The sequence below is a fragment of the Panthera onca genome, chromosome C1 (genome assembly GCF_046562875.1).
Source record: "Panthera onca isolate mPanOnc1 chromosome C1, mPanOnc1 haplotype 2, whole genome shotgun sequence".
Classification (NCBI taxonomy): Eukaryota; Metazoa; Chordata; class Mammalia; order Carnivora; family Felidae; genus Panthera; species Panthera onca.
In genome coordinates this window covers 196,031,504-196,044,240 of record NC_138346.1, presented here as the reverse complement: position 1 = coordinate 196,044,240, position 12,737 = coordinate 196,031,504, and the positions used below count along the sequence as shown (strand labels likewise).

The 12,737-nt window shown below is 46.8% G+C and overlaps 1 protein-coding gene across 5 annotated transcripts in view; it reads right to left on the bottom strand.

Moving 5' to 3' along the window:
• Positions 1–12,737, bottom strand: part of CSMD2 (CUB and Sushi multiple domains 2) — a 599,309-nt gene that overhangs the window by 99,033 nt on the left and 487,539 nt on the right. For all 5 annotated transcript variants that reach the window (XM_078452082.2, XM_078452083.2, XM_078452084.2 and 2 more), the window contains 4 exons: positions 11,585–11,703; positions 10,997–11,066; positions 8,849–8,965; positions 5,038–5,247 (listed from right to left, as the gene is read on the bottom strand). In XM_078452082.2, the coding sequence (XP_078308208.2) occupies positions 5,038–5,247; positions 8,849–8,965; positions 10,997–11,066; positions 11,585–11,703 (516 nt within the window). The remainder of the gene's footprint in view (positions 1–5,037; positions 5,248–8,848; positions 8,966–10,996; positions 11,067–11,584; positions 11,704–12,737) is intronic.

The following is a 12,737-nucleotide window of genomic DNA, read 5'->3' as shown; positions in this document are numbered from 1 at the left end:
TGCATAGCTCTGTGTACAGTATGGCACATAGTAAGAGCTAAATAAATGTTATCTGTTATGACTGTCTCCATGGGAGAAAGAGGTTTAGGGAAGACAATGCTAGGTTGAACCCTTATTCATTGAGTACCTGCTTGGGGCCAGGCATTGACCTTGGTTCTTTCATGTGGATCATCTCATTTAATCCTGACAACCATGTTCTAGATCACAAACAAAGGAAGCAGTCAGGGGAGGACTTGAGTGGGGTCTTTCTGACTCTGAGAAACTAGAACCTTTCAAGATGGAGGGAACTTGGCAGGAGTAAGTCAATCTTGTGACTAGAAGAAAAGCTTTTCAGAGGGAATTGTTAGATAAAAAGGAATATGTGTGACTGTAATACAAAGAGGTCCCTCCAAAGAGCAAAAAAGCGACTTCCTTGAGAATAGGTGAGTCCAACTCAAAAGGAGATACCTTGATGGAAGTACTGGAGGCCTGTCCCAACAGGGAGGGGTTGCAGAGGGGTTTACTGAGCATGTGCACAGAGCATAGACTCTGATTAATTGGATCCACAGGAAAAAGAACAGCTGTTGTGTCCGGAATCAGGCCCACCCTACACAGGAAACTGGCAGTGGGGTAGACAGAGCTTTCCACAGTGGAAATTCTCAGTGGGAGTTGAGATCAAATGAATGCTCCATGGAAGTGGATGAATTCATTACATGTAATAACAACATAAATAACAATGATCACGAAGCTGACATTTTCAGAGCCCTCCTTCTGGGATGGTGACTATGTTGTGTATTTCCAGTCAACATCTTCCTGAGGGAGGCCTCAGTGGGAGGAACCGGGCAGGTTTCACTGGGAAATCATTGAGGTAATTGCCTGTGTCAAAAAATGGAGCGGCTGTGGTGGGAGGGGGTGGCTGGTCAGCCAAAGAAGACACGTGGCCCTGACAGTAGCAAGGGGTACTGGGCAATTTGGCAAATGAAGGTTAGTAGAAGCAGGGAGCCTGTTGCCCAGTGAGGTGACTGAATGAATGGACTGGGTCTCTATAGAAAAGCCTCAGTGGGAACTTGTGGACCCAGCAATGGTGAGGAGCCAGAAGAGAGTGGCTTCACATCAGAAGCTAGGAGCAGCCAGAGGGAGAGTCTCTTATAGGAACTTTCTCATGTGGAAGGAGCTGGGTTTTTCAGAAAGAGAGACACTTAAGTGAGAGTACTTGGACTGCTTTCAAAAATCTCAGAGCCTGTTCTAGCAGAAGAAGCTTCAAAGAGAGAGGTTGGGCCTATAGGCAGAAATGAACCCAAAGAGTGATTAGCTCTCCTAAAGAAGCACTCCTCAGGGAGAGCAGCTGGGTTTGCCCCACAGGGAGACACTATGGTGGGAACAGATACAGTTTTTAAAACAACTTTTTAAAGTTTATTTATTTTGAGAGACAGGGAGGGAGCGCACATGGGAGGGGCAGAGAAAGAGGGAGACACAGAATCTGAAGCAGGCTCCAGGCTCTGAGCTGTCAGCACAGAGCCCGACACGGGCTCCTGAGCCATGAGATCATGACCTGAGCCGAAGTCGGACACTTAGCTGACTGAGCCACCCAGGCGCCCCAAGAAGCTTTAATGAAATAAGCTTAGCTTGTCACACTGAGAGACCCAGTAAGAGTGGCTTATGTTGTTAGTAAAAATTTTATGGGAATATTACCTGAGAGGAGAAAGGAAAACTCTAGCCTAGGAAGTTCAGAGTATCTAACAGAAGGAATTTTGAGAAAGAGTAAGGAGTTGGATTTCTTCAAAGAAAGTCGTGGGACCACAAAGACCGGGGCCTGCTTGACAGAATGCCTCTCGGTGGGGACAGATGGCTCTTTTGGAAACAGGTCTTTTCATAAAGGAAAAACCTGGGGTGAGCGGTCAGAGACTGTGTACAAGGTACAGCTCCATGGGGCTAAGGAGGGCGTAGGTGGAGAATGTGGGCCCTATTTGGGCCTGTCATAAATTAGGAGGCCTTGGTGGGAGGACCTGGGTCTCTGGCACTAGAGACAACCCAGTCTGAGTGGTTGGGGCCATCACAAACGAGAAGCCTAGTGAAAGTCGAGGTCAAATCTGAAGGGAAGCAGCTGCTCTGACACTAACAGTGGGCCTTGTTAAGTCTAGTCATAAGAGGAGGCATCGTTAGGTCTGTGGGGCTTAGGCAGGCACTGAGGGAGTAGCTGGGCCTGTGACCTGAGGGAAGCCTCAAGAGGAACATCCACCAAGTCATGAAGGAAAATGGGAGGAGGTAGGCCCACCATCTTTGGGACTCTCACACAGTTGGAGCCACTCCTGGTGGAGGTGTTGGGCCTCTGAATGCATACTTAGAACCCCCCTGCCTTATGCCTTGCTTCCCCCCAACAAGGGGAAATCCTCAGTGGACTGGGCTTCTGAACACACGAAGCTCCAGTGTGAGTGATGCGTACGCCACAAGAGGGCTGCTGGCCACGTGTTGGCCTGTGTCTCAGAAGCTCAGGTGGGAGTGAGAGGGACTGAGCTTGAGACCAGGGCTCTGTGGAAGTAGTAGGTCTCTTCTACGGGGAGACGTCAATGAAGTCGGAGGGACTCAGGGGCACAACTTTTATAGGGACAAGTGGGCTTATCACATGGGGAACTCAGTGAGTGTCTGGTGCCATCACATGGACCCAGTGGGCAGCGCTATGTCTGTCACAGGGGTGAAGGCACAACGTGTGTGGCAGGCCCCAGGGGAGCCGTCCCTGTCACAATGGTAGTGTCATCAGTACTTGCATTTATCCAACAGGAGAAGCCTCAGGGAGAGCACTTGGGCCTGTCAGAGGTGTTATGGGTTGAATTGTGCCCCCTGCCCAAATTCATATGTTGAAGTCCTAACCTCTAACACCTCAGAACGCGACCTTATTTGGAGAGAGGGTCTTTGCCTATCTTTACCCAAATTAAAATGAGGTCATTAGGGTGGGCTCTAGTCCAATATAACTGGTGTCCTTATACAACAGGGAAATTTGGAGACATATAGGGATGTGAAGCCAGAGATGGGGGTGATATTTTTACAAGCCAAGGAATTCCAGATTGCCAGCAAACCACCAGAGGCAAGGACAGAGGCCTGGAACAGATTCGCCCTCACAGCCCTCAGAAGGAATCAATCCTGCCGACACCTTGATCTCGGGACTTGTCAGTCTCCAGAGCTGTGAGGGAATAAATGTCTGTTGTTGAAGTCCCCCACTCCCACCTCCCAGTCTGTGGTACTTTGTTACGGCAGCCCTGGCAAAGGAAGACACAGGGGAAACCTGAGAGAGGCACGCGTGTGTCCCAGAGGGTAGCGCTGATCATATGACAGAATGTGGCCGTCTGATGTGTCATGACCCATTTGACAGCTCACGCCCCCACTGAAGCCATGTGCCCTTGACAGGTACATGTGCTCTTGGTTAGGGCCAGCCTCTGTGATGAGCTCACACACAGCTTCCTGGGGTGGGGCAGCTTTGCTCCTACCAAGGAGGCCAGCACTCTCTGGGTGAGAAACACAGCATCTCCCTGCCACTTCATGGGTGTGAGAGGCCCAGCTCCTCCTCCCGAGGTGTCCCAGGTGGTGGCAAGCCCAGCCACACTCCCTGGCGTTCCTTCTAAGGAGGCAGTGCCTGTGTAACCGACCCAACTGTGCCCACCTTTGTAGAATACCCCTTTCCCTAAATGACAAGCCTGAATCCATGGTCAGTATTCATCTCTCACAAGGGATGAAAAAGTCTAATATCAGAGTGTTATGTATATAGACCATTCTATATATTTATATAGGAAACACAACCAAAGAACTCACGAAACATTACATATTTTCACAGGTACATATAACATATGTTATATGTTTCCATGTCAACACATGGAAAAAGATCCAGAAAGATCATATTAAAACAACAGTGATTACTTCTGGGGAATGGGCCTGGAGTTGGAGGCTGTAGACAAGGAAGGCTTGGACTTACCCATAAGGCTTTAATTTCCTCCTTCCTTCCTTTCATCCTTCCTCCCTCCCTCTTTCTTTTTAACAAGGTGAGTGTGTTTGTGAACTGCTTATATAATTAAAAATCAACTTTAAAAAAGAAAATTGCAAAACAGTACTTATAGTATGATACAATTTTGGATATAATATAATGATATAGTTACATCAATATATGTACAGAAAAAAATGGGGCTTTCGTTGGTATCTCTGCATGGTGGGGTTGGAGATGCGATTATGGGAGAATTTTGTCCTTCAGTGATGTACTCACAAAAACATCTGTAATGTTTTAATTTTTTTATAAGCATGTATAAGATTGGAACAAAGTCCACAATTATGAAAAAAAAGTCCAAAGAATCTGGAAAAAGAGGTTAGAACAAATGGTTCATCCAGTCACACTAGGGCAGCATCTGAGGGAGAAGTTGGGCCCATTTAAGGCTGCTGTGTATAGCTACACAGATTGAGCGCAGTCCGCACAGCCACAGGTAAGGGCCCCTCACTCAGGAAAGCCTGGGTTGGAGAGGAGGGGGCTTGTTCCAGGAAAAGCATACCAGGACGGGTGGGGCCTATAACAGGATTTCACCTCGGCAAGGTAGAGCCCCAGTGAGCATGGTCAGGAAACCCTCAGTAGGAGTCAACGGGCTTGTCTCATTGTGAAGGCTCAGTGGGTGCTCTAGGGTTGTTACCAGAATCCTCTGTCATGTGATAGGAGCTTTGCTGAGGCAATTGGGCTTGACACACAGGAGAGGACCCAGAGGGACTAAGTAAGCCTACCAAGGCTGAGGGGAGGTGGCTGGCTGGACGCTCAGGGATGCCCGATGGGAAAGCTCAGGGAAAACTGTTGGCCATTGGGCCTGTAGCACTGGAAGAGGCTTGCCAAAGAAGATTAGATATCTTCATGGGGCCACAGAGACATGCCATCAAAAGGAAGCCTTCATAGATAGGCCTGCACCCCCCCCCCCCCCCATCCCTCAGCCCTTCTTGTGTTCTTTTTTTCCCCTACGTGGAAGGCTGGGAAGATGGTGGCTATGGGTAAGAGAAGGGGTTGGACAGGAGCAAACGGGCACTCCCTGTCTTTACCTTGATACTCCAGCTTGAATCCTGGCCGGTTCTGGGAGTGGTCGCTGTGGAAATACACAGTGGTCTCGTGGGACGTGGAGAGCAGGGAGCCTGGAAGCTCGCTTCCACTGAACCTGCCCATCATGCGGCTGGTCTCGTAGGGGCCATTCCGGATTTCTATGAAGTCGTGGTTGGGCTCAGTGGAGAAGTTCAGGAACTGGATGTGAGCTCCTGGGAGCAAGACAGAGGCAGACAGTGTCCAAAGCAATAGAGTCCTGCTTCAAACATGCGGTCTCATGGAAGCTTGTCCTGCCAGACCTCACGCGTCCCTACTACCGGCTTCCCACTCAACCAAGATTCCCAGAACACAACTCTGGGAGTTACTGTCCATTCCAGTCTTTTGTCTTGAGGCAGGATTCAACTTAAAAATATATTATTCACTCAGAATAAAGGGCACTGGTCATTCCAGAGCTCTATCCCTAGTCCATTTTATTGAAAACAAAGCTCAGGGCTAATATTTGACTTGTGGTTCATAAGCCTACTATTAGTATAAAGATAGCTTTGCTAAAATAAACTTTTTACTTAAAAATGCCACCACTTAAAAATAACTATATCCAATCAAAAGACATGAACTCCATCATACTGGTATCTTCTCAAACACTTAGGATAATTCAGAAATTAGAAGAATACATTATCAGTGAAGTTTATACCCAGGGATCTTACTGGATTAATCAAGATCTCCTAACCACCTGACAGGTTAAATGGATCTGATTAAGCGCTTGACTTACATATTAATATACTCTGCAGAATGGAGGTGGGAAGATTGACATTTGTTTACTGGTGAGATTTCTCAAAATTAGATTACCATTAAAAATGATATTGAAGCCATATATTTACTAAGCAAATAGGAAAATGTCCACTATGTTAATTGTGAAAATCGGACTGCAAAGTAGCACGCATTATGTAATTCTAATTGTGGTATTAAAAAACTGGAAGAATGTTCACTGATTCACTAATAATATTTACTGAGCATCTGCCATACATCAGGGCTGCACTAGGCACTGCACAGGGATAAACAAGAACTACCAGGTCCTTGTCTTCGCAGCGGTTACATTCTAATGGCGAGGACTAAGCTGTTAGCGATTATCTCTGCATGGTGGGGTTACAGATGGATTCTAATCTTTAAAATGTTCTTTTCTGTACTTTCTAAGTTTTGTAGAATGGACACACATATGTGATTTTTTTTTTTCTGCATCTAATGATTTAAATAGAATAAAGACTTGACTTATAACATTGAGGACCCTTCATGTCTCCTGCTCTCTCCCATTCTCTTTCTTCCCTTAATAGAAGGTCACTCTCTGGCCAAAATGAAGAAATCAGGAGACTATAGATGCTGGAGAGGATGTGGAGAAACGGGAACCCTCTTGCACTGTTGGTGGGAATGCAAATTGGTGCAGCCGCTCTGGAAAGCAGTGTGGAGGTTCCTCAGAAAATTAAAAATAGACCTACCCTATGACCCAGCAATAGCACTCCTAGGAATTTATCCAAGGGATACAGGAGTACTGATGCATAGGGGCACTTGTACCCCAATGTTTATAGCAGCACTCTCAACAATAGCCAAATTATGGAAAGAGCCTAAATGTCCATCAACTGATGAATGGATAAAGAAATTGTGGTTTATATACACAATGGAATACTACGTGGCAATGAGAAAAAATGAAATATGGCCTTTTGTAGCAACGTGGATGGAACTGGAGAGTGTGATGCTAAGTGAAATAAGCCATACAGAGAAAGACAGATACCATATGGTTTCACTCTTATGTGGATCCTGAGAAACGTAACAGAAACCCATGGGGGAGGGGAAGGAAAAAAAAAAAAAAAGAGGATAGAGTGGGAGAGAGCCAAAGCATAAGAGACTGTTAAAAACTGAGAACGAACTGAGGGTTGATGGGGGGTGGGAGGGAGGGGAGGGTGGGTGATGGGTATTGAGGAGGGCACCTTTTGGGATGAGCACTGGGTGTTGTATGGAAACCAATTTGACAGTAAATTTCATATATTAAATAAATAAATAAATAAATAATAATTAAAAAAATAGAAGGTCACTCTCATGAATTGGAAAGATATCTTTCAGTTCATGTTTTTAGATTCTTAAATATATGTCTGATTTATTTGTCTTGAACATTTACATAAGTGTTGTTATACTGTACGTATAGTTTTGTAAACTTTTTTTGCTTATATTGTGTTTTTCAACGTCTATCCTTGTTGATATATAAAGTTCATTGGTTTTAACTACATATTAATTAATTCCATTTTATGAATTATCCAACTACATTATTCACTGCTCTAATAATGAACATGTAGATTGTTTTCAAAATATGGAGTTTGACAATGATCACTTTTGGACATGTCGTCTGCATCCCATCCATCATCCCAACACTGTGGGCAGCATGTCCATTGAAGGGGCTCTTCAAGGATTCCAGGATTTCTGAATTGAATGGGCTTGGAAAGAACTGGGCATGACCACTGCCATCTAGTGGTAGAAGCTTGTAAATTCAGAGGCTCTTTACACAATGAAACCAGGTGCCATATTAGGGTGGGCGCTGGAGTCCAACCTTCACTTGAAAGCAAGGTCTTCTGTGATTGGACCCCGCAGGGGGCTTATAAGCAGAGGCTGAATAAGCACCCAGGCCTTTGAGATAGAGAGCTCTGGTGGCTGAACATCAGGACTTACAGAGAACAATGACATACCTCTCATTTAAACTTCCATTTTCCTTTGGATGCTGCACTCCCTCCATCCTTCTATCATCTGAGATTCTCGTGGCCCATGTCTGGATGCAGAGCTATAAGGTCTCCTAGCTCCTCTTCCCCCATTGTCTAAAATCTGGAGTTTCCCAAGGCTGCTTAAGTCCTCACCATTTTGTACCCTGATCACCCGTCCCCAGGTTCCTCCAGAAGATGGTTCTAAATACAAGACTCCATCCTCTGAAGGTTCACCAACCCCTTTCCTCCTCTGAGAACAGATTTGAAGTAGGTCAACTGGATCCCTTTCTCCTGAAAGCCCCTTCTCCATCATAAGACCTACTCTAGGCTGAATAGTAAAGGACGCAAAGAGGTGGCCTTGATTCCTGAGGTCACAGAGTGGGAGAGCGCAGGCAGATGCAGGAGCAATCCCCTCAGGACATTTTGTCCCCTAGGAGCAGGGCAGTGACTCAGGCAAGATGATCCATTAGTTCCACGTCAACACAAATCATTTACCTCTCCAACAGAGATGTTGGGGTTAAATTATATTCCCAGTCAGGAATGAATCATCAGGAATTAAATTTTGTACCCAGACCAATGTCCTCCACACCCCGTCAACCCCCGTGCCTGGCATACTCCATCTCCACACACACACAAAATCTCCCAATCTTTAAGACCAGCCAGAATGTGCGTATAAAGAATGCAAACTCTATATCATATTGACCTTGGCTATATAATTTAATTAGGATGAGAAATGGGATATTGAAGTTAAAAGCACAACTTGAGGTCCAGTCTCTGTAAAAGATTTTTTTCTTTTTCAACCATCCCTGAGTAATTTCTCATTCCACAGTCCTGAATTTCAGCTTACTACTCAAATAATAATGATAATGGCCATCCCTAAGATTATTTTCTCTGTTTTATGTGCCCAAAGTATTCATTTCTACCATTCTTAACTGATGTTCACAATCGTACGAGAGGTCAAACAGATGAGGAAATAGAGAGGCAGAGTGCTATACTGTCTTGGCCAAGGTAATGCTGAACGGTTGCAGGGAATGGTTACTTTACGCACTGGGGCCTGGGCATGGAGACTTACCAAAGCCCACAGGCAGCGCTATTTTCCAAGAGCAGTCCATGTTGCTGGGGTAGTTGCCTGGGAAGCCGGGGCTCAGGATCACCCCTTCCATCTCTTCCACTGCCCCCCCACACTGTGCTGTGACAATGAGACCAGATAGAAGGTTAGGACAGCATGGAGGAGAATATGGGGCCATGTCAGTGTTTGGATGTTCCCTTAGAGCAGCAGCTTTTTTAACCATTCCCAAGTCATAAATGCCTTTGAGAATCCAAAGGAATCTACAGGTTATCTCTTTACACAACTGCAGACTTGGGCAAAACTGAGAACATGTGTAAGTGCAGAAAGGGTGGCTCAGCATCCTGGCACCGCCCAATGGTCCACAAACCCAAATTATGACTTTTGACCTTGAGCATGCCCTTCGCAGGTCAGTTCCCTTAGCAAGGTCATGCAGCAAAAGCAGTCTGCTCCAAGAGCAGTGTGACCATTTCTTACACTATGCCTCAAATCTCCCTCTATCATTGTCCAATCAACTCTCCCAAGACTGAAGAGAAAGGAGGAAGGAAGGGGACTAGCATGCACTGAGTCCCCACTCTGTGCCAGGCACCATGCCAAACTCTTTACAAATATACATTCCATGGGGTTGGGTGGCCCTACTAGGTGCCCACCCTCAGACTCTGCCCTCTGCCCTCAACCAAAGTGATTGTGATTAGCATTCCATGGGGAACCAATCATGAGGGGCTGGGGCACCTGACACTCTCAACAAGGCGACTTCACCTGCAGATGCAGGGCTGGAGCATAAATACAGCCTGGTCAGTTGACAACCATTCTCTTCTTTCACATCTTTCAGGAAACAGTCATGCAGCTTCAAGCGACTAGCTTGTTATGGGAGCCAGAGAAAGAGGTGGAGGGGAGGGATCTGCAGTGTCTAAGCAAAGGCATTTTGGGGAGAGGGTGACAAACAGGCCTGAATGCAACAGTGTCCGGGTTCAGAGTTGGGGGGCTCTGGCGCTGACTGCCTGGCTCACAATCCCAATGCTTTCACTTCCTGTGTGACTCTGGGCACATTCTAAACCCTTTCAAACCTCGGTTTCCCTCATCTGTAAAATGGAGCCAGTTACAGCACCTATGTCACAGGATTGTCATTAAGTTACAACAGAAAGGACTTTGTGTCACTTGGAACAGTGGCTGGTGCACACAGTAAACTGGCGACAGCTACTCTATGGCCTGTAGCTGCTGTTACCATGAGTGGTTTCCTTGGCAAGAACTTCGTAATATGTAATGGGCGAAGTGCCTCTCCTGGGCCACATTTCTGACTGCTGAGCAGGTGACCAAACCCTGCACCCTGGTGATATCACAGAAGGGAAATGCCATTATGCCCAAGTGATGCTCTCTCCACTCACTTTGCTTCTTATCCCAAGGTCAGCCTTGATTTGCACTTTACATTGGTTGGGCATCAGAGAAAAGTAGGTTTCCATTCCTAATGGTGCCAATCACTTTTTAATCCTAAAAGCCTTAGTTTTCTTTCTTTTTTTTCTTAGTTTTCTTATTTGCAAAGTGAGGGCAATGATACCTCCTCTGAAGAGCTGCTGTGAGGAAACTCGTAGCACAGTGACGTGCATGTAATAGATACTCAATAAATGTCACGTCTCCCTCACCCTGACTAGAAGCTTCAGGGACCTTGTCTTTTCTTGTATCCATGGATCTCTTCATCATTGCTTAGCACAGGGTAAGAAACCCAACCAAGCTAAGTTCTTGTTTCACATGTAACCCTCCACATTTTTTATTAGTGGATTTTATCTGTCTGTCCCATGAAAAGTCATAGGGGAAGGGCTCAATTGCCCAGGGGTTCCATTCAGGAACAATTATCAGGTCAATTATCTGGGGTTCCATTCAGGAACAATTCAGGTCAATTATCTGGAATCTGAATGGTCATCATCGTGTTTTCAAATGGGCAAGTCTCCTGTGATTTTTCCATTGGGTGGGCGAAGGTTTGCAGAAGTCATGACTCCCTTGAAGAGCTGCCCATCAGCCGAAAACTACTGTCTTTGCACAGACTCAGAATACCAATCTGTCTTTTGATTTGAACTTGATCCCAACGATATGTCACTGAGCTCAAATCCCTGGTAGAAAATGGGTATGAAAGAAAGGAAAAGGTCGGGGCTCTCTTACCAATACAGAGTGGCGGAGGGTAGTTCCAGCGGCGCACGGTTCCAGGCATGCAGGAGATGTGGGCGTGGCCCTGGAGGAATCAGGAACAGGGATGGGCTGATTGCCCCCATGGGCACAATTGTATGTACAACCCAGAAGAGGGGGTTTGTTCAGGGGCCTTGCGTTGAGGAACAAGATACACAAAGATACACAAACCCTCTGTGGGGTGGGATGAGGCAGAGGGTGAGAGACTTTGGGGAAGGATGCTTATTAACAGCCATTACTAAAGAATTCTCATTACTAAAGGTTCCTTGTGAGACTCCTTTAATTACTAGATTCCCTCATGGCCTTCAAAGGAAGATTAAATTTTCCTGAAGTCTAATCAAACCAAAACTTTGCAGGAACACATTCTGAGGCTGGCTTGTGCTAAATCGCCAAAGTCAGCAAAGCTCATCTTTTGCATGAACAGCTCCGGGAAAGGACAATGGTCCCTGGGGACCTCAGGGTCTTTCCCCTGTTCTTTGGTGACTGCAACTAGGCTGGCATGAGGCTGGTCCAACACATCTCAGGGGATACCTGTTTCCTGACCTGGGTGTTGAGGGGAGGTACCTGGAGGGCATATCCCGGCTCACACTGGAAAGAGACCACATCGTTCACCAAGTAGCGCTCGCCGGTCTTCACCCCATTACTGGGCACAGTGGGTTCTGGACAGCTGCTCAGGCCCACAGCTAGACGAGACAGAGGCAAACAGAAAGGAGAATGGACAAGCCCGGCAGGTCAGTGCACTGGTAGGCAGAGGGTGATGCTGGCAGCAGGGAGGAGAAAGGGTTCTAATTTGTGCTTTCTCTGCTCTTAGCCTCTAGGCCAGTGCTAACCCTCAGAGCGCACAGAGAAAGTCAGAATATTTATATGGCTCAGAGGCTGGACAGAGGCTCCTTGGGGCAGGCAGGCATCCCGTGGGCCATGTGGCTGCCCCCTGGGATCAGCAGAAGTACTCTGGAGCAGGAGAGCTCAGGAGATGCCCACCTGGCTCCAAGCCCCCAGACCTCTTCACCAGGCTCCTCCCTCACTTCTCTCAGACCCCCAACTTCCCTCCATTTTCCTTACTCTATGAAGACAATTCCTGTGGGCTATGAAACTGGGAGAGGGGAAAGAAAGGCAAGGAGGGAGGAGGGCAGTTATGAAAGAGAGATCCGTCAGTGTCGCTTCAGGGGCTCAGACAGTCCTGCTCTCTGGGACAGACTTCCTGGAAAAAAGTTTGTCAGCAGATGAAACCCTCGGCTGCCTTGTTTCTGCTGTTGTATTTTTAAGATGAGGCCAGCTCCTTTCTGGGAGGAGTACTGGGGTCTCCTCCTGCTTGGCCCTCACAGTCAGCTCCGGCCCTGTCTCACTGCCAGATCCCTCACAACCTCCCTCTCCTTCCGTGCCCTAGGCCATCCTGCACTCACAGGCAACTGGCGTTTCTTAGGCTCTCTCCCTGAATCATGGACTTCCTTATTCAGCAATTCAAAATGGGTCCCCATTGAGTGTTATATGAAATCTCACCCTCTCATGGGACATTCTAGGACTGTCATGATTTTGGCTCCATCCCTTTCCAAGATCACCTCTAAGGGCTCTCAAACTCTCCTTCACTCTCCTTTCTCGAGTTTTCAACTTCATCTGCACTCATTCGGTCCTGATAATGTACCCAGCACTGTACACAGCGCTTTGCTAGGACACCCATCCTAATCTTCCTCGTTGTGGTCCTCCTCCCCGCTGCCCA